Here is a 27,124-nt window from a genome sequence, read left to right as displayed (position 1 = left end):
AATTACCATAACCGGTCTAACAGATATAGTTGCTAAGTTGAAGCCTACTGTCTCATCTCTTGATACTGTTCCTACATGGTTCTTCAAACTGATTTTTTATAATGTGGGGCATTGGGTTTTGTCTATTATAAACAGATGCCTTCTCTCAGGTTTTGTCCCTGCTCTTTGCAAACATGCCATAGTGAAACCTATATTGAAAAAGCAAAATGTGTATTACTGATTTATCAAATTTTAGACCCATCTCAAATTTATCTTTTATTTCTAAGATCCTTGAGAAAACTGTGTTATTGCAGTTACAGAGTTTCCTTGATGAGAATAGTATCATAGAAAAATTCCAGTCTGGTTTTAAGACTAATCATAGTACTGAATCTGCTTTATTGAGAGTTTTAAATTATATTTTGTTGTCTCTTGATTCTGGGGACGCTGTCATTTTAATTCTCCTGGATCTGAGCGCAGCGTTTGACACTGTTGACCACAGGATTTTACTTTCACGCCTCAAAAAGTTAGTGGGCATCCGAGGAAATGCTCTTAACTGGTTTAAGTCTTATCTTACAAATAGAACCTTTTCAGTTGGTATTGGAGATTCAGTTTCGTCCGTAGCTCCACTTACCTATGGCGTTCCACAAGGTTCCATTTTGGCTCCTACTTTGTTTTCTTTATATATGCTACCGTTAGGATCAATCTTTAGGAAACACGGAGTGTCTTTCCACTTATACGCAGATGATACTCAAATCTATCTGCCTTTTAAGCACACTGACACAAAGGGCCTGGAAACCCTATCTGTGTGTTTAAACGACGTAAAATCCTGGATGTCCTTGAATTTTTTACATTTAAACGCAAGCTAAACCGAGGCTATTGTGTTTGGCCCTGTTCTAGGAGATGGAAAAAAAATACTTTCAATACTGCAGACCTGTACTGTGATATTAAACCTACTGTCAGGAGTCTGGGAGTGGTTTTGGATTCCACTTTAAAGCTAGATAAACACATAAACACAGTGGTGAAATCAAGATTTCATCATTTGAAGCTGTTATCCAGAGTTAAGCATTTCCTATCACCAATAGAGCTTGAAAAAGTGATTCATGCTTTCGTTCTATCCCATCTGGATTATTGTAATTCTTTATATGCAGGACTGCCCCAGTTCTCTATTACAAGGCTTCAAATGGTCCAAAATGCAGCTGCCAGATTCCTGACTGGGGTTTGCAAACATGAACATATCACTCCTATTTTATTGTCTCTTAACTGGCTGCCGGTGCTTTACAGAGTTGATATGAAAATCCTGTTGTTTGTTTTTAAATCCTTAAATGGTCTTGCACCAGCTTACTTATCCAAACTGTTAAATCTGAATGTACCTGGTAGGTGTCTACGGTCCACGAGCAACTATAATCTGTCCCAGCTACGCTCGTGTCTAAAGTCAAGAGGGGACCGTGCCTTCGCTGCTCTTGGTCCTAAGCTGTGGAATAGCCTCCCCGTCTCCTTGAGATCGCTGTCCTCTTTATATGAGTTTAAACTCAAACTAAAGTTGTATCTCTTGGAGCGTGCATTTCTCTAATTTCTTATTTTTATTTATGTTTTCTGCTGTATGAAGGATGTTTTATTCTATTATCTTTCCTGACTCTTGTCATGTGAAGCACAGTGGTCAACTTCTGTTGTGCTATACAAATAAATGAAATGAAATGAAATGAAAGGGCTTAAATTGAAAGGAAATGTAGGAACACAAGACCTCATTTTGATAATGTCCAAGAAATGTGGGAACATAGGGCTGTGGGACCATTGGGCTGTGGGACCACATTGGGCTGTGGGACCATATTGGGCTGTGGGACCATATTGGGCTGTGGGACCATAGGGCTGTGGGACCATATTGGGATGTGGGACCATAGGGCTGTGGCACAATATTGGGCTGTGGGACCATTGGGCTGTGGGACCATAGGGCTGTGGGACCATTGGGCTGTGGGACCATATTGGGCTGTGGGACCATATTGGGCTGTGGGACCATATTGGGCTGTGGGACCATAGGGCTGTGGGACCATATTGGGATGTGGGACCATAGGGCTGTGGCACAATATTGGGCTGTGGGACCATTGGGCTGTGGGACCATAGGGCTGTGGGACCATTGGGCTGTGGGACCATAGGGCTGTGGGACCATATTGGGCTGTGGGAACATAGGGCTGTGGGACCATTGGGCTGTGGGACCATAGGGCTGTGGGACCATATTGGGCTGTGGGAACATAGGGCTGTGGGAACATAGGGCTGTGGGACCATTGGGCTGTGGGACCATAGGGCTGTGGGACCATTGGGCTGTGGGACCATTGGGCTGTGGGACCATATTGGGCTGTGGGAACATAGGGCTGTGGGACCATTGGGCTGTGGGACCATTGGGCTGTGGGACCATTGGGCTGTGGGACCATCGGGCTGTGGAACCATATTGGGCTGTGGGACCATCGGGTTGTGGAACCATATTGGGCTGTGGGACCATAGGGCTGTGCAAACATAGGCCCCCCCATGAACTATTTTAATTTATGCTAACAGCTAAAACATTAGCACTAACAACCTGCATGAAATATATCCATATAGACACCCAATAAACATGATTTAAGTTTGTTGAGTAACAAACTTAAACTACAGAATAGAGAGTAACTACAAAGCTGGCACTGCTATCTCAAAACTAAATTATGTTTTTAAAAAATACTTTCCTACCTTAAAATTAGTTTTTTCTTTCTAAAATTCTTTCTTCACATGTGTAATACAGATTAAACAGAGCATGTTTAGAGTGAATCATGTGATTCCAAACGTATTCCTGATTGGAGCAATTGGAAGTGTTACAACTGACCCTGGTCTCCCCTAACGTTATTACAAAATCAAATCAAACTAAAAAACAGGTTTGGCGAATCATTGCTCATGGATAGACCTTTATCACGGCAGACATGTCGACATGTCATAGTACAGGTGTATTCAAACCATTACTGATGGCTGCATTCCACTTAGGAGAGGTCCTGGTATTAAACCATTAATGATGGCTGCATTCCACTTAGGAGAGGTCCTGGTATTAAACCATTACTGATGGCTGCATTCCACTTAGGAGAGGTCCTGGTATTAAACCATTAATGATGGCTGCATTCCACTTAGGAGAGGTCCTGGTATTAAACCATTAATGATGGCTGCATTCCACTTAGGAGAGGTCCTGGTATTGTGCATGCTGACTCACTGAAATATCTTACTGGGACACCTGATGGAACTGAGCCATCGTTAAGGTTATTAATTTCAGCTGTGCTCTTCCTACTATGACAAGTCAACATGTCTGCTGTGAAAAAGGTCCATTGCCAAAACTAAAGAAAGAGAGAAAGAAGCATAATAACAGAGCATCATGGAAGCACCTGCAGCAGGCTCTGTCGCCATGGTAACAGATGAACATACACACCTGTGGTGAAAAACATGTCGTGGTTTTCTCTCTGCTGTAGTCAGCTCTCTCAAAATACTCTGTGTTGGGTCCTTGAACCTGAGGAAAGTCCTTAGAAAGACTTTATAATAAAGTTCATGATCTAAGTTTTTTTTCCTTTCACTTCCTATAATTAAGTCCATATAATATCAAAAAATACCTTTGATACTTCAGTACAGTAAGTATCAGATTCTTTAAAGGAACACGCCGACTTATTGTGAATTTATCTTATTCACCGTAACCCCCAGAGTTAGACTAGTCCATACATACCCTTCTCATCTCCGTGCGTGCTGTAATGCTGTCTGACGGCTCCAGCGGCATCAGGCCAGCACAGAACATGTAGGTGAATGGTTCCAGTAATCCTCCTGCTCCGAATAAGTGACAAAATAACACCAACATGTTCCTATTTACATGTTGTGATTTATAGAGTCACAGCGTGTACAAAAAACAACGTAACATGAGACACAGCCGTCTTCTAACTGTAAACAAACCGGGAACTATATTCTCAGGCGGAAGAATATAGTACTTGGTATGTTACCTTGTTTTTTGTACATGCTGTGACTCTACAAATCACAACATGGAAATAGGAACATGTTGGCGTTATTTTGTCACAATTCTGTTTTTTCTGCAATTGTACTGCACATTGCTGCAGCTCCTCTTTTCACCCTGTGTCAGGTCTCTGTTTTAGCTACAGTGAGACATCTCACTTCTGTAACATCTTTGTTGTCAGTTGCACATGCCCAGTAGCTAGGTAAGGACTACATGAGCTAGCTAGCTGTTTCTCCAACTTCGGCCTGTACGAGGCAGGATTAGACCGGCTGCACACTGGCTGCGTGGCGTGTCCGTTTTTATTCCAGCTTCCATGGTAACACGCACGTCCCAGGTGTGGCTCGGGCCGTGCCGAAAACACGTGCCTGCTAGAAATAGAACCGACGCCTATTTTTCACGCGACACGCAAGCGTGTTGGAAAAATAGAATAGGAGATGTTTAAATGGCATTTTGACATGAATACATATTAATAAATGACGTTTGAAAGTGTCTAGGTTTTGATATAAATGCAGATATATAAATGTAATAAAAAAAAAAAATAGATTTTCTAATATTGCACCTGTCAATACAGAAGGAAATATTCTGGAGCCTATTTTGCCATCAGTACTGCTGACGTTGTCTTTGCTGTAATCAGATCAGAATATATTTATGTTTAACATGGCATTTCATTTTATCAATGGGAAACATCCATGTGTCCAGACAAGGCTAGCAGCAGCAGCAGCGCCGCGTCAGACGTTTCTGGTGTGTAAAGACGTAGAAAACGCCACGCAGCCGCCATGCAACAGAAACACCACGCTCACGCTACGCAGCCAGTGTGTAACCAGCCTTAACCGGGAGACTTCTTCTACGAGGGACTTTGCGTGGAATACCTGCAGAACAGGGACATTTAAGGAGTTCTTATGTAAATTAGGGTGAACTAGTGTGTGTTGTAGCAGTGTTCTGCCATTGAGAATGAGCTAGTATGCTAGCGGTTAGCCCCCTCGTTTCAGCTAGTGACGTAGAAAGCTGTTCCGATTTTGACCAGCTCACCCGGAGACTGAAGGCAGGACACATTCAGAAACCGGATCTCACTCAGAACACCATGGATGGGCTTTTATCAAAGTTTGTATGTGTGTGGAAGCACCAGAGACACAAAATAACACCCCAAATCCCAGAAAGTCTTTTTTTCATAATATGGGACCTTTAACTTCTACCAAAGTTATATTCTGGTTGGATACCTTTACTCAAGTATTACCTTTAAGTACTTTACAAAAAAACTGCACGTACACAGTGGACTCGAACCTTCACCATCTGACAATGAGCTGCACTGGTCTCTCTCCATTACTCTGGGCTGCCCTGTACAAGGTGATGGCTCAGGGAAACCGAACCAGGCATTTCACCCACTCAAAGGTTGACCGAGTACTGGTCATTGATGCGTTTTGTGGAGATCAATAGTGGGACTTAGTTGGAGCTAAATATTATGGATGTTATTTTCTCGTGTATGGATTGGAAACACGTTTACAATTCCTGATCCCATTTTGTTTTTAATATTTTTGAGCCAAATGCTGAAATATGTTTTAATTTCTTTTTTTTTTTTTTTAAAGGTCTAGCAGCCACCAATGTCCCTCGACTGACACCTTCCACTGCAGATGGTCTTAATCTAAACATCTCCGCTAGGATTTTAGAGGCGTTTTAACAAACAAATTGAGTGGCTGATGTTCAGCCTTTTTTTAAATAGAAGACAAACCTTCTGCTTTGAACACTGGGACTTGTTAGATCCCAGGAGCTACTTAAGCTTTGACATTTTAAGGCAGACTTTCAAATTAAACATGATGTTCTGCTGCAGACTTTAATTGTGCACACACTCAACATGATGTTCTGCTGCAGACTTTAATTGTGCACACACTCAACATTCAGCACTCATCCATGTCTTTACCTGAATATAGACACACACTGCAGGTGGCTGGCCACACAGGGACCGAAACACATTGTTGGCAGCCAAGGTCTTGTTATTGCCCACAGAGACTCTCAGTACTACAAGCTTGTTCACTTCAGGTCACATTAAAGACAAAGACGGCAAAAATAATTAAAGAAAATGAGACAAGCTGGTCAAAACACATAATGCCCTGGATTTTTATTTCATTTTGTGACAATTCAAGAGGATTCTTAGAGGGGGGTGTGTGTGTGAATAGGGTCTACAAAAACAAAAACTCATGAATTAACTGGGCCACTGGAATGGGCATTGAGATTGTGGTACAGACAAAGAAAAACTACAAGTAGCCTTGTTCAGTACCAAACTCTTCACAGAAGAGAGCAATTTCTTTTTTTTTTTTTATATATAGTTTTTTTTTTTTTTTTTTTTTCCCAAATGAAGGCACCCGATAACTTGTGGTTCATGGCCTTTCAGCCTTCTGGAGAGTTTTTAAAAGTAGAGAAAATCGTTTTTCTTCTTTGTTTTCAATTAATACATGTCTTTTTTTTTCTTCTTTTTTTAAATGTAGAAGCTGGAATGATAATAAATGTCAGATACTGCTTTTTTTTTTACACCCTTCCCTTATAGGATTTTATTTTTAGATCAACAAGTAACAAAAGAATGTTTGTTCTGAGAATTAAAAAGTGGGAGATACAAAAATATTTATTTTGAAAAATGATAAGGGGAGATGGGGGAATAATCCTTTAAAGAAAAAGTAAATAAGACCACCTGGCGCGAACCAGAGGCCAAAAATCATACAAAAGCAGCATCAATCAACAGACAAATTATATAGTGCTTAGATAAGTCAGAAGCAGCAAAGTCTTCTGGGAAAGAGTCATCATCCCCATTGTTTTGTTACTTGTCTCAGGAATATTATACGTATGGAAGAGCTTTGTGGAAACTGACAAACTGATGCCTACGACAAACAAACTGCCACCTGTCTCCTCCTACTGCCCCGCGCCTCACTCTGGATGAATGCATGTCTCCGTGGATTCAACAGGACACGTGGGAACATGGTGGAAGAAGGCCTAACAAAAACGGGCTAGCTCCCGGCCATGTTCACAACATCCAAAACAAAATGACAGTTTTTTTATTCTAGCTAAACACGGACTACAGCACGGGGAACCGGTGACGCGTACAGTGTTTATAAAAAAAAAAAAAAAAAAAAAAAAAAAAAAAAAAAAAAACATGACCGAAAAAATAAAACCCTGTGTAAACACTGCACAATAAATAGATCAAACAGCAGGTTCCGCACCATGCATGTAATGACACAGTTTTCTGTGGTACAACTTTCACACCTCATACTCGCACCAGTTGCAGTTTGTCCTTTTCTTTTTAATTTGATTTTTTTTTCCTCTTTTTTTTTTAGTATCGAGTGCAAAACATCACAAATGAACAATTCTGTATTCAAGTAATGTTATATACATGAACAGGGTGGGGGGGGGGGGGGCGGGTGGGGAGGTATTACAAATATGCAGTACTGTACATATAATTGCCATATTAAGAATTTACAGATGATCTCTTATTAACGGTAACAAATAGGGAAATGAGGGGAGAGAAAAAGAATTGTACGAGACGAGCATTGCAATTAAGTCCCAAAACAGTTGCCATGGAAACCCAGCCTTGCCGTGCTCATTCCGCCACCAATTTGCTTTCACCACTAACGAATGATGCATAGCACCTAAAAAAAAAAAAAAAAACATCAAAAAGGAGTTTGAACGCTGGGGGCCGTGCTGCCGATGGGAGGCTACGTAACCTCCATGGCCACTGTGTTCTCTGATAGACTGTTCAGTGCTGGCTTGTCTTGTTCGTGGTTCTCCCTGTGGACAAAAGACAGCAAGACACATTTAGCTGCAAGTAGTTAGCATGATGTCTAGCATAAACTGGTGAATCTGGTGAAATGTGCCTTAGCACAAAAGCACAGCAGTAAGAGAAATATAGTGCTCAACATATTGTCTTTGTGATATTGTGTCAATCAGACTGATTACATCTGCAGAAGGGATGGGCCCAAAACTGAAAACTGGACCAAGAGAATCACATCTTCCAGGCTAAATGGGAAACAGATTTATCTTTTTACGGAATTCAAAGGGCAAACATATGTGCTTAGTGCGCCTAGAAACAAAATCAGAAAACAGTTGTACCATTACTGAAAGATGATTTTTGTCACTGGACTGAAATCATTGAGGGCCTCCATCACTCAGGAATGTGGAGGTTTTGTTTCGGTGTTAAGTTCATTAAATGAATAGAAGCATTACTAAATGCATTTGAATATGAAAAACAGAAGCTGGTTAAATCAACTTTAATTAGCGGTATTTATTTACCGTTTATAGCTATACTTGTCTAATTGAATGATAAGAGTTAGTGTTCTACATCTACGATGTTCCACTTCTAGGATTGCTCCTGTGTCGTAGGAAATTCGGCCAGATGCATGTCTTTGCGCCGATGTCCTTCCTCTTCCTTTGTGTTGGCGTTCTAACCTCCAGTGGATTTGTGAGGACTATGGTTAACTGCGGCTCAGATCTCTGCAGGGTAAATCCAGACAGAACCTACAAGTGTTCCACCAAAACAAGTTCCTTCCCGAGGCTGTTTTACAGCAGCTCCGTGCGGAGCTTAGCTCCGCCAGAGACGATTGTGATTGGTTTAAAGAAATGCCAATAAACCAGAGCACGTTTTTCTCCCATCCAGGAATGCTGTGTGGACTAGCCAGACCCTCCTCCGCAGTGCTGTGGAGGAAGGTCTGGTACCGTGAGACTAGGGTTACAGTCTGGCCCTCAGGTAGTCAGGATCAACATTTTTGTGGCCTTCTCTATTATCTACGTTGCCCATCCCAGATCTGTAGTAGGGTGGCATAATTAATCAAAATGTAATCATGATTATGATTTTGGCTCCCAATGATCACAAAAACAGAATGATAAGAGAAAAACTATTATTTAGCTCATTACGTAAACTCTTATTTTCTCTTGTGTTCTGAATGAAAAAATAAAGTTAAATAGGAAAAGTATTAAGGTAAATTTCAGAGTTGTTTTTTTTACTGGTATTTATGTAACTTCTTCCACTGTTTTAAGTTCAATAACTGCAACATCTTTCCAGAAGTCACCGAGTAATGTTAAATTATTGTGATTTCAATATTGACTGAAATAATCGTGATTATATTTCCCCCCATAATCGAGCAGCCCTAATCTGTAGTACTACACAGTGATGAACTCCAAATATTCATTCATCGCTACAAAGTCTGGACCCATCATCTTTTTACCGCCCATCACTTGGATTTGTTTTCTCACCTGGGCACTATGTCCAGCGCCGAGGCCGTTGCCGTAGTGACCTTGGGTTTCTGACAGTTGGCGGTTGCGGCGGCCACGTGGGCAAGCTTTAAGGCGGATGTTGACATGGCGGTGCTCAGCGTCCGGGGGGCGTGGACACGCTTGCCGGGTGGGACGCCCAGACGGAGGCTGTTGTTTCCCAGCAGGACCTGAGTGGCGGCGGCGGTAGTGGTGGGGGTGGGGGTGTTGGCAGGGTGGGTGGTGCCGTTGTTGTTGTTACTGGTGGCCAAGGTGGAGCTGGTGGTGGTGCAGGGGTGGAGCAAGGCAGGGGTCGGGGCAGAGGTGGGTGGAGCCGGGGCAGCGGGGGAAGGAGACGCTGTGCTCGAGAGGTGCAAGCCCTTGTAGACACCTGGGGGGGTCAAAAGAAGGCGGGGGAGGGGGTTTGAAAATAGGTTTTAATTTTCAACTGTTCTTTCAAGGAAGAAACCAGTTCTTTCTATTGGAAACTCGAAGCAGTGAATATGCAGTATACTGTACTCTTTCTGTAACTTTAATGTGTGCTCAGGTATAAAGGATGTCGAATCAGCTCCTTAACTTCAGTGTCAAATATCTCCCGCAAGGCAGAAGGTCATGTTTCAGCTGGATGTATTCCTTTTCACCAGAATCACAAAGAAAACTATTACGTCTGTCAAAGGACAGATCCAGCACCGGTTTCTTCATCTGCAGATGAATCTCAAATGGAATTTACATCTCGTCACTTTGTCAGTTATCTACTAATTCCTGCTGGCTGACAGTGGGGGCTTTGCAGGTTTTGTTCAGCTTGCTTTGTGTGGTTATCAGCTCTGTCAGTGCACTCTATTATGGGTTGTAGGACTGTAATTACTTCACCCTCATTGTTTGCTTTGTCTGTTCAGGGGATTGCAACACTTGGGTTAAGTGCACGTCACACTTTAATTGCGTTTAGTTTTTATTACTTTGCAGTTGCATTATTTTTGAAAACACACTTTGGGAATGTTTTATTACGTATATGCCAGCATGTATCCCAACTTGTGGTTATTTGTAGCTTCCATTGGTCATCAGAAAACGTAAAATGCGGTTAATAATCAAGACCAATGACCACCTTACTAAATGAGCAGTTACTGTGACGGCAAATGGGGTTTTATCTTTATTATGTTGACTAACTGTGAGAAATGAGGGTCACACTCAACAACAACCACAACAACAGGTCACTTTATTTACAAAGGGCCAAACGCTGTCAGCCGTCTGGTCGTCGTCGAGTGCGACCCCCCTCTGTCATCACCTGGCGCCCAGCGGCGCTACCAACGGCGCTCATACCTGAGGGGGAGAGGATGCCGTTGACTCCACCTCCCAGGGCCAGCTCCTCCTTGGTTTTTAGAGCCAGCAGTTTGTCAGCGGTGACCAGGGCCGAGGCGGCGAACTGGGCGCTGGCCTGGTCCAACGTATTCGCTAGGCTCTGAGGGGGGGAGGGAGGGGGAAGAAAACTGTTAAAGTCACAGATGAGGAAGAAAGGTGGAAAAAAATAAATAAGAGTTCAGTTTGCGATCCGAACCCGGGGGGGGGGGGTGACAACGCACGACAGTTTTGGTTTGCGCACAGTAAAGGCAAAGAGTGTGTGACAGAAATCAGCTATTTCTGACAATTTGATAAACAAAAATGTTGAATATGCTTGAGTAAATAAAACCCCAATCAATAAAACTACTTAAAATAAAAAAATAAAAAATATATCAATATTTAAATACCACCGGTAGAGTTCACTACAGCCAGACTCTTGACAGTAAAACTGAGATAAGCGCTACTATTCAAGTTCATGCTCTGCTTTTCAACAGTTATTTTGGTAAATTGCTATTAAACACAGTCAGAGAGGATTTGAATTGTTATTTTTTCTCAAGTATTATCATTTTGGCACTGATTTTCCTTTGTTGCTGGGGTGGGGGGGACCCCTGAGAAGCGACTTGTGTTGGGATACTGACCTTTGTGCTGTTTGTAGTGGCGGTGCTGTTGGCTTGCTGTTGCAGCTGGATCTGCTCCAGCTGCTGTTTCTGCATCAGGGCCAGCTGCTCCTGATGCTGCTGGTACTGTTCGGCTGTGAAAGCTGAGAGAGAACAGTTTTGTTACAAATCTGGAAATGCGATCCATAGCGTCATATACAGGTTTAAAACACTACTTTGACACATGGTTTTCAAAAAGAAGAAGACGATACATGCAGACAAAGTCAGCTCTATGAAATCATGCAGAAGTGTGGGAAGAACAGCTGCTGCCACGGATGTGCTTAGTTTGAACAAAGTGAACGCGTTTAACGTATACACAGTCTTTTGTTGGAAACCACAAAAGATTTTTTTGGGGCATTTCCGCCTTTAATGGATAAGACCGCTAGACATGAAAGGGGGAGAGAGAGGGGAAAGACCTGCAGGAAATCACAGGTCACAGGTTGAACTCGAACCCTGGACCTCCTGCGTTGAGGGATACACCTCTATGTGTGCGCCTGCTCTACCAACTGAGCTAACCTGGCCACGGAAACCCATTCTTAAGTACCAGACAACTTTTGGAAAGACTTCTTCTGCTCAGAAACATGACGGTGTAGAGGTGAAGGCAATTTGGCAACCCCCGTGGCATCAGCTTCATGAAAGTCCTCAGTGATAATGATACTGATTATTAGAAGTTAACGAAACAGATATGCATTTACAGTAAAAATGCATACATTTAGGATTTTGGCCTGTTAAACTCCAACAAGTAGCCATGCCGCAGTGTAAAAATAATCTGATACAAGTATGAGTCTTGCAAAAGATGTGTCTTGGAAAAAACAAAATCTTTAGTAAATGTTATTTATCCGGCAGGGGAGAGTTCAAAGCCCGAACAGGCTACCTTTCCTTATGTCCTGTCTCTCTTAGTTACGCTGTTATAGTTTTAGAATGCCGGGGGACTTCCTTCCTTCCTTTGACACACTGAGCTGTTCTCTCCTCTCCCTTTCTATTACCATTTGTGTGCATCCCGTCCCAGAAATGCTTGTTATTAATCCTAGCTTCTGGGGAGTTTGCTCCCCGGAGTCCTTATGTTTTTTCCCCCCAGCGTATTTCCTTGGAGAACGTTGGCACCAAGATCCTGGTTGCAGCTGTCGCCGTGGTCCTGCTGCACTCCCTGCTGATCTCAGCGGTGCCCTGCAATGTCATGCTGCTTCCTGCTGAACCCTGCAGCTTCCTGCTACGTCCATCCATGCTCTGCTGGGCCACGCTACATCCTGGAACGCCCTGTAGCGTCCTGATATGACATGAACTACTACGACTACCATTTGAAGTCACTGTTCCATTATTAATTTGACTATTATCCCCACTGTTCATCATATCCCCAACCAGCCCGTCAGACACCGCCAACCAAGAGCCTGGGTCTGTCCGAGGTTTCTTCCCAAGAGGGAGTTTTTCCTCGCCACTGTCACACTGCTTGATCTTGAGGGAATTACTGGAATTGTTGGGGCTTTGTAAATTATAGAGTGTGGTCTAGAACTACTCTGTGAAGTGTCTCAAGATAACTTATGATTTGATACTATAAATAAAATTTAATTATTGTAACAAAAAAAAAAATTACTATAGTAAATGTCCATTTCAAAATATGAGTGAAACCAGATCAGAGGGGAAAGACACAGAGCTGTAGCAGTAGAACACTATTCATTTAATTAACTTAAATCGGTTATCGGTTTAAAAAACAAAAACAAAAAAAAAAAATCTAAAAAAAAAAAAAAAAAAAAAAAAATGGCCCAATAATCAGACAGAGCCCGATAGGGCCATCCCTAATCAGTGATGCATGAGGTCGTCACCGGTTTCCTCTAACTTTATCTTGACAGGGTAATAATGCAATACTAACATGGACATACATTTGAAATCAAGTTTCCCTATACAACCAAGTGTCTCATTCCTCCCTGCTCTCTCTCTTGGTGGTTCTATGGCTGTGTGTCCGTTTGTAATCCACAGGGAGCACATTCAAATCAAGACACACACCCAGTACTGCCTTCATTGATAAAAAAAAAAAAAGGCAGCCAATTCAGACTAGAGGCGTTCTACTGCAGAGTGTGCTGACAAGTGATAGTTTGAGAAATACATTGCTACTGTATATTGAACAGTTTTGACAGAAAAGCTTGTAGTTTTCTCTTTTATCGGAACTAATACGACGATAGTATCATCAAGCCTGTGGTCTGAAAATGATCAAGTGCGTTCGGACCTGGTTTTAAAAAGGTGCTTCTTCAACCTTACCAAAAGTCATATTGTGCGTTCACATGCACTTTAGTAACCAGGTTGGCTTTTGTGGTACACATATGCCAGCTTTGGCTCAAATATCATACTGGAAGAAATCTGATTACTGAGCTGCATGTAAACACCTTTGTTTGACAGTAACCAGGTTGCTCCAGTAAATCAAATGTTCTACCATAACCTGGTTAATAGAAGAGAGACCTGGTTTCTTGTATGCATGTTTAAGTTGGTTGTATAAGCGCCCCAGTTATTCATCCTGTAAATAACACCGTCTCAAGTGTTTATATCGATCATGAAGTCCTATTTCCACATTTGGGGCTATTAGTGTGGCCTTGTGCCTCAGTGCAATATTGATTTTCATATTCCCCAAGAGCCATTCACTTCCCCACTTCACAGGATCCAGGACTCCTCAGCATCTGAAAGTCACAGCTCGTCCTCTGGGCCTGGCTCCATGTGGAACACCCTTCATGTTCAGTTCATGCAATCTGACAGTGTCTCATTTCATCAAAATAATGCACCTATAAACTCAGCAACCTGCCTTTACGGCTGCTGTGTGCGGACTCAACCACTATGGTAGCAAAAAAAAAAAAAAAAAAAACCTTGTGTTCATTACATCTGTATGCTTCGGTTTCTTTACGCTACTTTACAAGCAGACCAATTTTCTAAGAATAAAAATCAGAACTCATGCACATCAAAAACAGTCACAACTCCTGTAAACGGAGCGTAGCGACATTAAGACCAAGACTGCCTGACTGCCCTCACAGTAACACCACCAGGGTCCTGTGGCATTTAGTTTGTATTCAACGCACCACGCCTCTTTGTCCACACACCCCATCAAATCCTTTGCATCTCATGAATTTATTTATCAAACTACGTTTTAAATTGACACCTTGTGGACCGAGTGGGGTGTGAGGTGAGACACTGAATGCAAAGCAACAGCTGCACTCAATGAACACATACAAACACGTTTACAATGCAGCTAGCGGGCAATCACCGCAATCAAGGTAGAAACGAGGAAATCAGCGATGATTGTGCATCCTAAAAAATGTCATTGATAGTTACTAATTATCTCTCTGAACTCGCATGCCTCCAAGGGTCAATTTAACAAAAACGCACACATTTCTCTACTCAGAGTGGTGTCCTGTCACGCTGATAGTTTTTGGTTTGACATCTCTAACTCAATTGAATGTAAAAAAAAACTAAAAAAAACAAAACAACCTCAAAAACAACTAGGGTTTCCATAATCCACACAGTATGCCAACAGTTTCTACAAATCTCAGTAGCAAATATCTCACCACCTGGACAATAAAAACCAAACTAATGGCGTGACTAGGCTGAGTGATTACATGTTTGTATAACTGAGGCAACTGACCCTTTAAAACAAGGTAGAAGTTGTGCGTAGTGGTATGTGTGGGTGTACACGCGTACACACCTGTTTTCAGTAGGGTTGGGCATCATTTTGTTTTTAACAATTCTGATTCTTTCTTTGGACTCCGGTTCTTATCGACTCTCTATTCCAATTCTTTGAGGGGTGGAGTTGAAACGGGGCACATGCTTGTTTCACGGATTAGAGGAACATTTTACTGGGCTTTCTCAACGTAAAGCTGCCGCTTACTGTGCTCCTGCAACACAATGAGTGTCTCCAAGTACAGCGGTCGCTATGGAAACCTAAACCTTAATGTGTTAAATTTTGAAGGCAGCCAATTCACTTACCAGCAGTGGGTGCGGGTGCGGGGACAACCCTCAGCGGGCGCTGAGAGCCAAAGGGCTGTCCCCCAGCTGTGGAGGCGGAGACGGGCCGCTTCAGGCTTCGACTCAACTTCCTGAATAGCGGGTGGGCGTGGTCCAGTTCATGTAGTGGTAGTGTCCGTGGTCTAAAGTGCCTCCACCGGCACAACTTTATATTAAACAGTATCTGACTGAGGTCCGTGGAAGAGGGAGATGTAGAGGAAAGGGAGGAGTTGAAGGAGGAGGAACTTCTGTCCGAGGTATTTGTTTCTGAGGTACTGGCAAACTTGTCGGTGGCCGGCGAGCGTGAAGTAGTTGTAGGAGGAGGAGAAGAAGAGGTGGGGAGAGGCAGGTTGAGCATTTCGGGATCCAGTCCGTGGAAAACGCTGTCATAGTCCGTGTGTGCCCTGTCCAGCAGCACCCTGGGAGACAGTGGAACATGTCAATAAAGACAACTAGATTCATTTGTCAGGCATTCTTTCTGGGGCTCATTTACCAAAGCCCTCTTATTACAATTCTTATTGTTAAAAGCAAGTTTTCTACCAAATTATTCAAGTAGTTGCATAAGAATGCTTCCAAGTATGTCTTATACAAAAGGAGCAGGAGTAAATGAGAAAGCTGAACTTGAACTGACCTGCCGCCTCGTCCCACGCGTCGTCGAGCCATGCCGAGGCAGCGCCGCGGCACGGTGAGCGTGGTGAGACTGTAGCGAAAGCGAGCTTCTGCTAAACCGCCATCCCAGGGACCGCACCATGGCCAGCTACCCACACGGTCCTGACGAGCCTGAAAACAAGACAGGATGCTGAACTTCACCCATTTCATTCGGATTGTCTGAGTACAACACCTCCGATCTTTGCAATCTGGGACTAGTCTTTTAGTGACTTCGTAAAGACATCCCATAAAAGACATATAAAGACATATTATCGCATTCTGTCTCCATCTTAAAAAAAACTAACCTGAAGGAAAAACTGTTTATAACATATGTTTGTTATTAGTGTTGTACTGGGATGGTCTGTTTTTGTGGTATTTGTCGGTGTTGTGTCTATCGTCAATTGAGTTTTAGTATCTGTATATTCTCTGTTTTAGGTTTAATGTTATTGGGCCCCCTCTAAAAGTTTTAAGTAGCTTATTTGGGGTTCCCCATTTCAGGCGTCCTGCATTTGATCATTGTACTGTCTGAAATTGTGTTTTAATGATATGACGTGTAAATAAAAACTGAATCAAACTTAAAATCTGTAAACTCCGCTATAAAGATGGAATTCTAAAAAACATTAGCATTCGAAAGCCCCTACAATCTGAGGGCATCACTGCTGGGACATTATGGCCAAACCCACCCATGTGGGTTTAAGGGGCCATGTAATTGTAATGTAATTTACCCATGTAAAAGTAAACTCCAATATGCTTTTTTTTTTTATAAACCGTGTGGATGACCACAGTACTTACAGCGTAGTACTGACAGCCTGCCTTCCTGCGAAAGGCGTAGGCACCATCTGGGTCGTTCTCCTCCTCTGCTTCTGATGAGCCTGAGTGTAGCTGTGGACACAGAGGTTAAGGTCAGTGGAAGAGCAGAATTTATAACACTGAAGCCCACCCACTCATCTCATGTGGTTTTGCAATTCTGAGTGGAATTATCAGGACAAAAAGGGCAGAGTGCAGCGGAGGGGAGCTACGGAAAGAGCTTGGGTAGGTTGCTGTGCTCACAAGTTTGTTATTTCATTTCCTGTTATTTCATCACAATATGCAGCCATGGAAAAAAAACTGTTTTAAAAGTTACATTTGCTTCGGTCATATTACAGTCACATCATCACGGTCATGTCGTGTTTTAGGAAAAATTGGGAGATATTGCATCCGTTTCTACTGAACTCTGCTGGTTTCACCAAGTCAAATTTAAGACTTTTTAAGACCATTATGAATGATATTTAAGACCTTTATCACAACATCAACTAAGCCCTAAATTCAAGCCAAATTCAAGTTTTTTTTCAAGCCAAGTATGGCTAAACCTGCACTTCCCCCTAGCTGAAGAATAAAATCCCTTTATGGTCTGTGGTACGATCTGAAAGAGACTCGCGCCAATGACACGAAAGCTGATATAAGTAGCATGTTGGTCTCATTTGTAGTCCCAATACAGTGAATTATATTTGGACTAGTGAAAGAAATAACTACAACACCACGGAACTTAAAAAAGAAGAAAAAAATCATTAGCAGTAGCGTGCATTGACGCAGGAAAGGAAGACCTAGAATACAATACTTTAGCTAATTTTGGACTTTTTAAGGCCTAACATTTTTATCTTGAAATTTGAGACTTTAAGAACCAGCGGAATCCCTGAAACACATCTATGTCAGCCTACAAAGTTGGAGACTAACTAATGCATGCAGAAACGTGGCTGTTTGTTTTGTTCAAAAACCTTGAAACGCTCCTGTATGAGGATTAATATTAGAGATTCACTTCAACACATCCAACTAAATCATCTACAAACAACCAATTTTGTGAGTCAAGCGATCATGCTCGGTCTCCATAGCGTGCTTGGCTTTGCATGAATGAGTGCCCGTGTTTGTACGAGTGGCGCATGTACCTGGGAGAAGGGCTCGTCATCCGAGCTGGGGAAGTCATACTGGTTGAGGTCCTTGGCATTGAAGACAACGGGACCCGGATGGTGGGGGGCGCCCGACGACAGAGGCACCGCCTTCTGCTTCTTCTCATACTTCCTCTTCTGTCGGGGAACTTCTGTCTTCTCGGGCTGAATGGGGGAGAAGAGATAACTCATGAGACTTTAGGGCACCTTCAAAACCTACATTTAAAGACTTCGGGCAAACTTTAGTCGTGCATACGGCTCCCTGAAAATACAACCAATATTACCATTTCAAAATGCCTCATTTTAAAAAGGAACACGCCGACTTATTGTGAATTTAGCTTATTCACCGTAACCCCCAGAGTTAGACAAGTCGATACATACCCTTCTCATCACTGTGCGTGCTGTAATGCTGTCTGACGGCTCCAGCGGCATCAGGCCAGCACAGAACATGCAGGTGAATGGTTCCAGTAATCCTACTGCTCCCAATAAGTGACAAAATAACACCAACATGTTGTTATTTACATGTTGTGATTTATAGAGTCACAGCGTGTACAAAAAACAACGTAACATGAGACACAGCCGTCTTCTAACTGTAAACAAACCAGGAACTATATTCTTAGGTTGAAGAATATAGTACTTGGGCGGAGTGATATGCTCGCAACAAACCTGTCTGAGAATATAGTTCCCGGTTTGTTTACGGTTAGAAGATGGCGGTGTCTCATGTTACCTTGTTTTGTGTACACGCTGTGACTCTACAAATCACAACATGTAAATAGGAACATGTTGGTGTTATTTTGTTACTTTTGTCACAATTGGGAGCAGCAGGCTAGTTGGAACCAGTTACCTGCAGGATCTGTGCTGGGCTAAGCTAATGCTGGAACCGTCAGGCAGCGTTACAGCACGCACGGAGATGAGAAGGGTATGTATCAACTTGTCTAACTCTGGGGGTTACGGTGAATAAGCTAAATTCCCAATAAGTCGGCGTGTTCCTTTAATGTTAGAGCTCAAATACACATGGACTTAGAATTGTTTTTTACAATATACATAAAAACAATGTGACCATTTTATAATAATGAATAACACTATTCACACAGGTAGTAGGGCTGCCCGATATAAGGAAAATATGAATTATGTGATTACGTTGTTGAATATCACAACAACAATATAACTTGTGATAAATAAAGATATTAGAGTGTACTCATTTCCATATTCCTGCTGCTTTCAGTATTCTGCTAAAATACAACAAATTGCTTGAATTTAAAACAAGGAAAAGGAAATAATTTCCATCACTCTTTTATTGAACAAATTGAATATAAAAAGGCAACACTTAAAAAGAATGATTATACATTTTAAAGTGCAGTTTTCTACTGATATTCTCTTTCAACTAACACAAAAAGAGGGTCTTTCACAATATGCCGCAGCATTTTGCAATGCGTTTATTGCGCCAGTTGATATTGCCGTGACGATAAAAAAAAAAAAAAAAAAAAAGACATATTGTGCAGCCCTAACGGGCAGTGTATTAAATGTGTAATCAGACATTTATATGGACAACATCTTGACCCTTTCCTTTAAATGATCCAGTCCAGTGGTAGAACCCTGTTCCTAACAGTGAGCCTTACCTTGGACTTGTAGTCCTTGGGATCCAGGTGGTACTGGTTGGTGACCGGGACCAGGGGAATGATCTGCGGCCTCACCAGCGCCCGCTCAGCCAACACCTCTGCCATCACCTCACCACCATAGTCTGACATGACGTTTCTGGGAAAGAAAAAGGGAGGGGAAAAAAAGTTTAGCCAACTGATCAACTGTCTACACCAGGGATCATCAACGGGGGTGGGGGGCTGCCCACATGTTATTGTAGGCCCAGTTTAATACGAAACTTCATTTTATACAACATATATAGTAGGGGGTCCCTGCTCTGTCTCTCTCAGTTAAGGGGTCCTTGGCTTTAAAAATGTTGAAAAACATTTCAAACCACGTTATTTGGCAAAGTGGTTTTCCCTCAAACTACAGAAATGAAAATTCATTTGGAAACGTTGCCCAATAGCACAGTACTCAAACAGACAAACAGTAGCTTTAACTATTCCTTTATCTCAGTTTTACATTGAGCGGTCATCCAACATCTTCCTTCCTAACGTCACCATGCCGTCTCCACCATGCCAGTTTATTTCTGTACTACTAGATTGTGTGTGCAGGCCCAGGGGCAGGCTCACCTCTTCTCAAAGATCTCCAGTGTGAGGTGCAGCAGCTCTCTCTTGCTCTTCTCCCTCCTTTTGATCATCTCCAGGATGGTGACGGCTCGGCTCAGATCCCTGCGGAGCTTCAGCATCTTCTCGTAGGACGCCTCGTCATTCTTACGGTTCTGAGTGTTGGAGTGAAGAAAATGGAATGCAACATATAAGCTATCACAAGATGTAAACTTTATGAACAGCACATTATTAGTGCTATGAGCCTGACATTAAGACACAAAACATTTATTAAAAAAGGTCAGATAAAAAGGAAACTGGTTACTAAGATCACAAAATTCTTCAAATGACCACTTGGTGGCATATACATCCTCCAAAAGAGGGGTTGAGAGGAAACTACAACTTCATGGAGTTCGTGTTCAGTGCTGTAGCATCACTAATTAAACTAAATCTACTGGGCTCAATGTAAAAGTTAAAGTATCTGGTCACTGTGGTGGGTTGGGAGAATGGTTTTACCTGACTTATCTTAGGTACATCACAGTACGTTCATAGCCAATAGACTTGATTTATTTAGATGTATGTATTCAAACTTATCTGATCAGGGAATTTAGCCTCCTTCTAAATGGACCATAAGCGGTTGAACAAGTTTGCCTTCATCATTCCCAATTTTACAGAGAAGCTCAGCTTGTAGAGCGGACAAAGAGAATTTATAGGCTGACCAAATCTCACACTTGTGCCTTTAATTCATTCCGTCAGGAGAGACCCAGCATCAGTAAAGCTGTTCCGACTGTCTCACACACAGCTACGTGCGGAAACAATACGTTCTCTAAGTGTAGCTGGATGCGGTTCATTGAACGTGGTTGGCGGTGCCTGATAGCATTCTTCTTTAGAATCTTCTGTCAACATGACAGGTTAGGCATGTTTACAACACTACAAACTGGAAGCTAATCTGGCCAAGCTAGACAAAAGGCTGACAGTAAAATTTGATCACAGTGAGAAAATGATCGCATGCGAGGAGGAAGCCTGTCTAACGGGATGAAATATTTGCTGCAACGAGGTATAAGAATGCATCATTTTCTTTGTCCCCAGTTGACGTATTGCCACTGAAGCATGTCCAACTAGACAACAGGATATTTAGATTTGAACAAAAAATATTCAACAGACGCTAGATCTGGTGTGAAGTTAAGAATGAATGGGACATCCCTAGCTGTGATCAATCAGCTTTTTTGACCACCCCTAACTTCATTTAACTTAAATCTTCTCTCTCTCATCACCAAAACAGTTCTCTTTAGGATCCCAGCAAACCCCCAGTTCCCCGCTGGACAACGAAAACTAAATTTGGTGAGCCTCTGGCACTTAACAGTCAATCTCTGATTTTCTTCTCCTGTTTAACGATATCTCCAGGAAATAACAGCCTGACAGCTGGTTTCCTGGTGGAGTCATGAAGAAGTGTGGAGAACTCAAGTTATACGCTTATGTACAAACAGGTGACCTAAGGGACACTTTGCCTGCGTAGTCGCGGTGATCTGTGGAGTCTACTACGTTCCTCATGTGAACCGCGATTAAACGCCAGACGATCAATGTGTGGTAACCATGGAGATTCTGTGCACTACTGTATCCCTGCCTTACAACTGAATGACATTAGCTGACTGTAGTATCGTATATCCCTAATCACAGGTCCATTTATACCAAATGGTGGCAGTCCTAATCTTTCCTAACCACAGACGGTTGTTGTTAGCTAAATTAGCATAGTCATAACTAAGAACGTTACCCGATAAATCCAGTCTCGTGCTGATGCTCAGACAAGCAGAAGCCCCGCTGTCCTGATAACGGTTTAGAAAACAGGTTTATATTTTAGAGAACTAAAACAGCAAGAATCTGTCTCTCGTTCAGTGATTTGCACGGCGCGTCACACGCGTAGGCAAAAGTTCAACAATTCAACTCTTGCAGCCACCAGGCGCGTGTGTGACGAGCGCGACAGTTTCCCGGTATTGCTCCCGCTTGTCACAACGCCTGTCAAACTGCTCGCCTCTCATTGAAAATGAATTACGAGGCGCGACAATCGCTCCCCGTGTGAAAAGCCCTTAAGGGAGGCAGACTTTTTGTACTTGTTGCCAAGGGCTGGCAAGCTACGAGACACACTCTGGACTGACACTGGAGAGTGGCCGCGAGCCATGTTGGTTTGAAAGTGCCGTCATCCAGGCGGTGCGTTTGTGGCACAGGGCATGTGTGATTAAAGGAGGTGATCGCTACAAGCTGACGTACATGATCAGAGTAAGGTAAATGGGGTGAATGCCGATCCCCATCAGTTAAAAAAAAAAAAATCGGCTCAGATCAGATAGTGTGCTCGGGACATCCCCAATTACAGCCACGTACAAACTGCCAATAGGACAACGGACCTTCCTGGTTTGCATCTTCTCGGTGCGCCGTCGGAAGGCCACGTAGGGGTCACTGGTGCTGGAGCCGTCCCGTTTCTCCTGCTTGACGGTGGGGATCAGACAGTTGGCCCGGCTGTTTTTCCTCTTGCGGCTCCAGTAGTCGAAGACCTCCTTGATGAGCTCATCGTCCTCCTTCAGCAGCAGTTTGGCCTCCGAAAGGCTCACCGGCTGGAAAGATACAAACAGGAGATACATTTGGATAAATAAAAGAGTCATTTACACAGCGGTGAGGGTGACAAATCTGTTATGCAGGGCTTTTTTGGTGATGGTTTCAAATTTGTGTTACCAACCATTTAATGTGGGTATTAGGGATAGACCGATTATGGACGCTGGCTGATTATCGGGCCGTTTTTTTGGCAGTTTGCAGATGATCTGTATCAGCGTTTTAGTTGCCTGATAACTGATAAAAGGTAATGAATTAAAAATTAAAATTAACCCCCCCTCCATTAAATAACTGCTTAAAGCATTTAAACAATGTTTTGTGTTGGAGTTTGTAACATTCCAAAATCTTAATTTTGTGCTCTAATATCGTCTATCGGTTTCATTAACTACTAATAAACAGTATCGGCCTGGGGGGCAATGATGACAGATTTATTTGAGCACATTTTGCTATGGTCTGGAAGATATTTCATAAGTTTTTCTTTACAGCTGGCTGTGTTTTAGGGCCAGATAAAGACACTAACAGTGCCAACCTGCTGTCCACTGCCTTTCTCCAGCCGGTCAATCATCTCCTCAAATTGGAGGAAGCTGATCTCCATCTTCTTTTTCAGCTTGTTGACAAACGCATCGTCTTCCAAGTCCAGGTCGTAGTCGGGCTGCTCTGTGTCCAAGCTGAAAGCTGCAGGGAGGACCAGGAAAGGAAAGGAAACAGACTTTAGACATGGACAGATGAGTTTCTGGCCTAATCAAATATTGCAGATTTGTAATAACCTGTCCTACAAACCTTATTTTTTGTTTATGCATTTAAGTAGTGGATGAGGAAGATTCTGATGTTAAAGATGAATAAAATAACTCCTACACCTGTGTGCGTTGCCTTTTTAAAATGCAATGCCACACTTGCTTGTTTCTACATTTTATTGGTGTTTATGCACTCTTCTTCCTTTTTACATACCATACCTCTCTACTCTTGACTCCACAGCAAACTGTCAAAAGTCAAACTTTCGTAATAAATGAAAAACTGAAGCACTGAATGCAGGATTTCAAAAACACTATCAAGCCTCTTTTTAGCCAAGTTCAATTAACGTCACTGCTGAACAATCCCTTTGAAATACCAAATGCAGAGTTTCTATGAACCCTAACTTTTAGTTGTTGGAGCTGCAGCAAAGCACATTACAGGACAACAAAGTATCATTTGTGTGTGCAGCCTACAGTGGCTGACAAACCTGGGAAACTCACAATTCACTTTACGATAAGTTTTCAAGGGATGTATACAGTGCATCCTTAACACCAACACAGAAGCAAAGTTTCCACCTACACAGTAGCTGTTTTTCCCAAACAATGTCATTATATAGCGTACGCAGACCAATAGAGTTAACTGGAGCTAACCACTAACAGGAGCTAAGCGGTCCTAACAGAGCCTGTTCCCGTTCTCTCCGTCTCCGTGCCCATTAGCTATGGACTTGAGCCTGAATAAAAACTGATATTTTATTAAGTTGGCTGTTATAAGTTTTAAACTACAATTTGGAGTCGTTTGAATTAGAGCTTGGCAATATGGAGATCACTATTTTGGACCAAATACCTCAATATTGATATTGCGGCGATATTGTAGTGTTGGCTAATGGTGCTTTCACAAAATATTTACACAATGAGATTGATAAATAATCATCAGTAATGTAAATATAATGACTAAGTGGTTAAAAGCAAATAATAGAACCGCTAGAACAGATTAGTAAATTCAGAAAATACCATCACTTAACTGTAATCTAACCTTTAAAACCAGGAGAGACCACACTTGTTTCATGTCACAATATTATGGTATCTAAAATCTAAGACAATATTTAGTCTCATATATCGATACAATATCTATATATGGCCAGCCCTAGTGTGAATGACAGAAATCCGTTCAGGTGAGATCTTAATGAGTGCAACACGGACATGTATATGTTTACTAGGATCCCAAAAAAAACAGATTAAAACCAACAATGATATATGAACAATAATTAACTTTAGATAGACAGTGTTGAGATTTATAACATGTAACGGTGTTGCATATTTGCCTCAGTGGCAAAGTTGGCAGCCTTGCTGTGTGCATTTGACTTTTCTTTGCTTTTGGAAAAATAACTCCAAGGCTCGGTTATAGGGGAATTCAGAAAGAGGTGGCCCATTAATGCTGAGTAGCATACATGCTGCTAGATGGTCCCCTGTGGCCTGGACAGTCATTTTGACCGTTTTGAAATTTATATGTGTAATAACTTTGCTAAATAAAAAAATACAATCCTGCTAGTACCTGACTTTTCCTAAAATAGTCTGTATTTTCATTTAAAATGTTTTTAGGCTATATAGATTACACAAAAGGCAAAGAAAATACAATTACTTTTACCTATTTTGGCCATTTTTGTTTTCATCTTTTGCGTGGTTGAAGATGCATCTTGGTTGCTTAGTAATAATCAAAGTCTCTGTCAGAGAAACGTAACTAGCAGTCTTGAGTAACAAGTGTGGGCATTAAGGTGGTAGCCTAAGTGGGCAGAAGAGAGATAGAGAAAGAGGAAGCATACGTGTTGTAGATGCAACCGGAGCAGAGTTAGTGGTTATTCATTTTATAACGTCGGCCCTGGAGGTATCCAGTCTCCGCTGGTTTTCTGATCATGGTCGGAAACAAAGCGATCAGGAGAGGTTAACACATTGAACATTTTAACAGCTTATTAACGTGCGCTTGTTTCCCCATGCGCTGATCTGTTGACATTTCTGAATGCCTTCCTACAGTTGCTTAATAAAAAAGGGCTTTCCACTAGTGATGCACCAATGTGAAAATTGTGGCCGATACCGATAACAGATATTAATATTGCTGTTATGGCCGATACCGATGTCTATATCTCTGTATAGAACACATTTTTTATGATAATCAAATAAGGAACTATTTTCCAAAAGGCATTTTTTTACTTTTGTGATTTAATTTTCAGAAATCACTGATATTGGGCACCTTTACCTGTGTGCAAAATATGACTGTCATCAGATTTTCAGAAGAAAATCTAAATATTTATATAAAAATACATTTTTAAAAGGATACAAGTGTGTCCTGAATTCACACTATGAATAAGCCAACCCCGAGTATTCACAATAAACATCTAACTCACTTGAGACCAAGTCACTGTATTCTGTAAACATTGTACAACAGTTCAAAACTTTAAAGTACAGTAGTAGGCCTTAAATGGCCAAAGCCAAAAGTATTGAAAGAAGTAAAATGTGAAAATGGAGCCACAAAAAACTGGACTGAGCAGACACTGGCTTTTGCAGTCTGAACTGGAAGTACAGTAACTGCCAAGTACTTAAAGGTTAGGCCTAACCCTTGAAATTATAGAAATTGGTGCCTTCTAGGCCGAGATAAGCCAGAAAATGCGTTTTTTGCTCATATGGATGAAAGACACCAAATCCCAGAATGCACTTGCTTCGCTGCTTAGACTACTCCCAAGCCACGCCTACCTACAGGCCGACAGTGAGGCAGCATTCAACTCAACCCAAATGTGTTTTATTGTCATTTCAACCATATAGACGAAACAACATTTCACCGTGGCTGTAATGGTTACACATTTAAAATATATAAAAACGACATACGAAACAGGTGTTCACAGTCAACCAAGCGCTAATGCTAGTATGCATTAGCTGAACTTTACGTGTGTGTGCAATAGCTACATGTAGCAGATTATAAACACAGTTGTAAATTTGCGTGAAATGTAGAACGTTGGGCATTTACTAGTCACAAACTTCCCCAGCAGTTAGCATTTAGTTGGATACAAGCAGCTAATTTCTGCACAAGTCCGTGTTAACAAAATCTCCACTCTTACCCGGCGACATGTTTCCACAACAAGAAAAACACAGTAGTCTCTGAACTCGCGATTGGAGATTCGTTTAAGTTGGATGTACTCCAGTTTGTTGTCTAATGAGCAGACACTTGCAAACAGGATTGATGGAACAGGTGGCTGGCTAGCGTTAGCTTTCCACCTAGCTAGGTCCAGTTTGCGTTTCACCGCTGAGAATGTCCCCCCATGATAGCCACCGCCGCTGCCCACTCCGGCCGCCGCCGCTGCCCACTCCGGCCGCCGCCGCTGCCCACTCCGGCCGCCGCCGCTGCCCACTCCGGCCGCCGCCGCCGCCCACTCCGGCCGCCGCCGCCGCCCGCTGGTCAAACTAACCTGTACGGCGGGCTGCAGCAACCGAACAGCAACCTCTTACTTCAGAACATTCATCTCTCCCCCGCCCACCGAGAGCCGGTGGTCTACTAAAGTTTCCAGTGTCCCACTTCGCCGCAGATTCCGTCTGCAAAAACCAACATCCCCGCCCACATTTTTTCTTCTTCTTCTGATTTCAGCAGTATAGACGCTGTTAAGCGTATTACTGCCCTCCACAGGTCAGATTTAAATCTAAATTCTCATACACTCAAATCTAAGCCTACACACGTCAAATACACAGGAAGGATTCACATCGGCTCTATTCATCGGCCCTATTTTGACATCGGAACGATACCGATGTGTAAAAAAAATGACCATATCGGCCGATATTATATCGGCGGCCGATATATTGTGCACCACTACTT

The 27,124-nt window shown here is 42.4% G+C and overlaps 1 protein-coding gene across 3 annotated transcripts in view; it reads right to left on the bottom strand.

The window, feature by feature from the left end:
- Positions 1 to 7,373: 7,373 nt before the first annotated feature.
- The window catches only part of LOC114565112 (enhancer of polycomb homolog 1), a 43,103-nt gene continuing 23,352 nt past the window's right edge, over positions 7,374 to 27,124 (bottom strand). For 2 of the 3 annotated variants that reach the window (XM_028592969.1, XM_028592967.1), the window contains 12 exons: positions 23,058 to 23,212; positions 22,336 to 22,542; positions 19,964 to 20,112; positions 19,373 to 19,508; positions 17,754 to 17,918; positions 16,624 to 16,713; positions 15,815 to 15,963; positions 15,166 to 15,602; positions 11,185 to 11,306; positions 10,529 to 10,667; positions 9,215 to 9,602; positions 7,374 to 7,753 (listed from right to left, as the gene is read on the bottom strand). In XM_028592969.1, coding sequence (XP_028448770.1) covers positions 7,681 to 7,753; positions 9,215 to 9,602; positions 10,529 to 10,667; positions 11,185 to 11,306; positions 15,166 to 15,602; positions 15,815 to 15,963; positions 16,624 to 16,713; positions 17,754 to 17,918; positions 19,373 to 19,508; positions 19,964 to 20,112; positions 22,336 to 22,542; positions 23,058 to 23,212 — 2,210 coding nt within the window. In that variant the 3' untranslated portion in view covers positions 7,374 to 7,680. The remainder of the gene's footprint in view (positions 7,754 to 9,214; positions 9,603 to 10,528; positions 10,668 to 11,184; positions 11,307 to 15,165; positions 15,603 to 15,814; positions 15,964 to 16,623; positions 16,714 to 17,753; positions 17,919 to 19,372; positions 19,509 to 19,963; positions 20,113 to 22,335; positions 22,543 to 23,057; positions 23,213 to 27,124) is intronic. The other variant, XM_028592968.1, reaches the window with a different exon arrangement.

This window comes from Perca flavescens, chromosome 12, assembly GCF_004354835.1.
Source record: "Perca flavescens isolate YP-PL-M2 chromosome 12, PFLA_1.0, whole genome shotgun sequence".
Taxonomy (NCBI): Eukaryota; Metazoa; Chordata; class Actinopteri; order Perciformes; family Percidae; genus Perca; species Perca flavescens.
The sequence above is the reverse complement of the archived record's forward strand: the minus strand, read 5'-3'. Positions and strand labels throughout refer to the sequence as shown.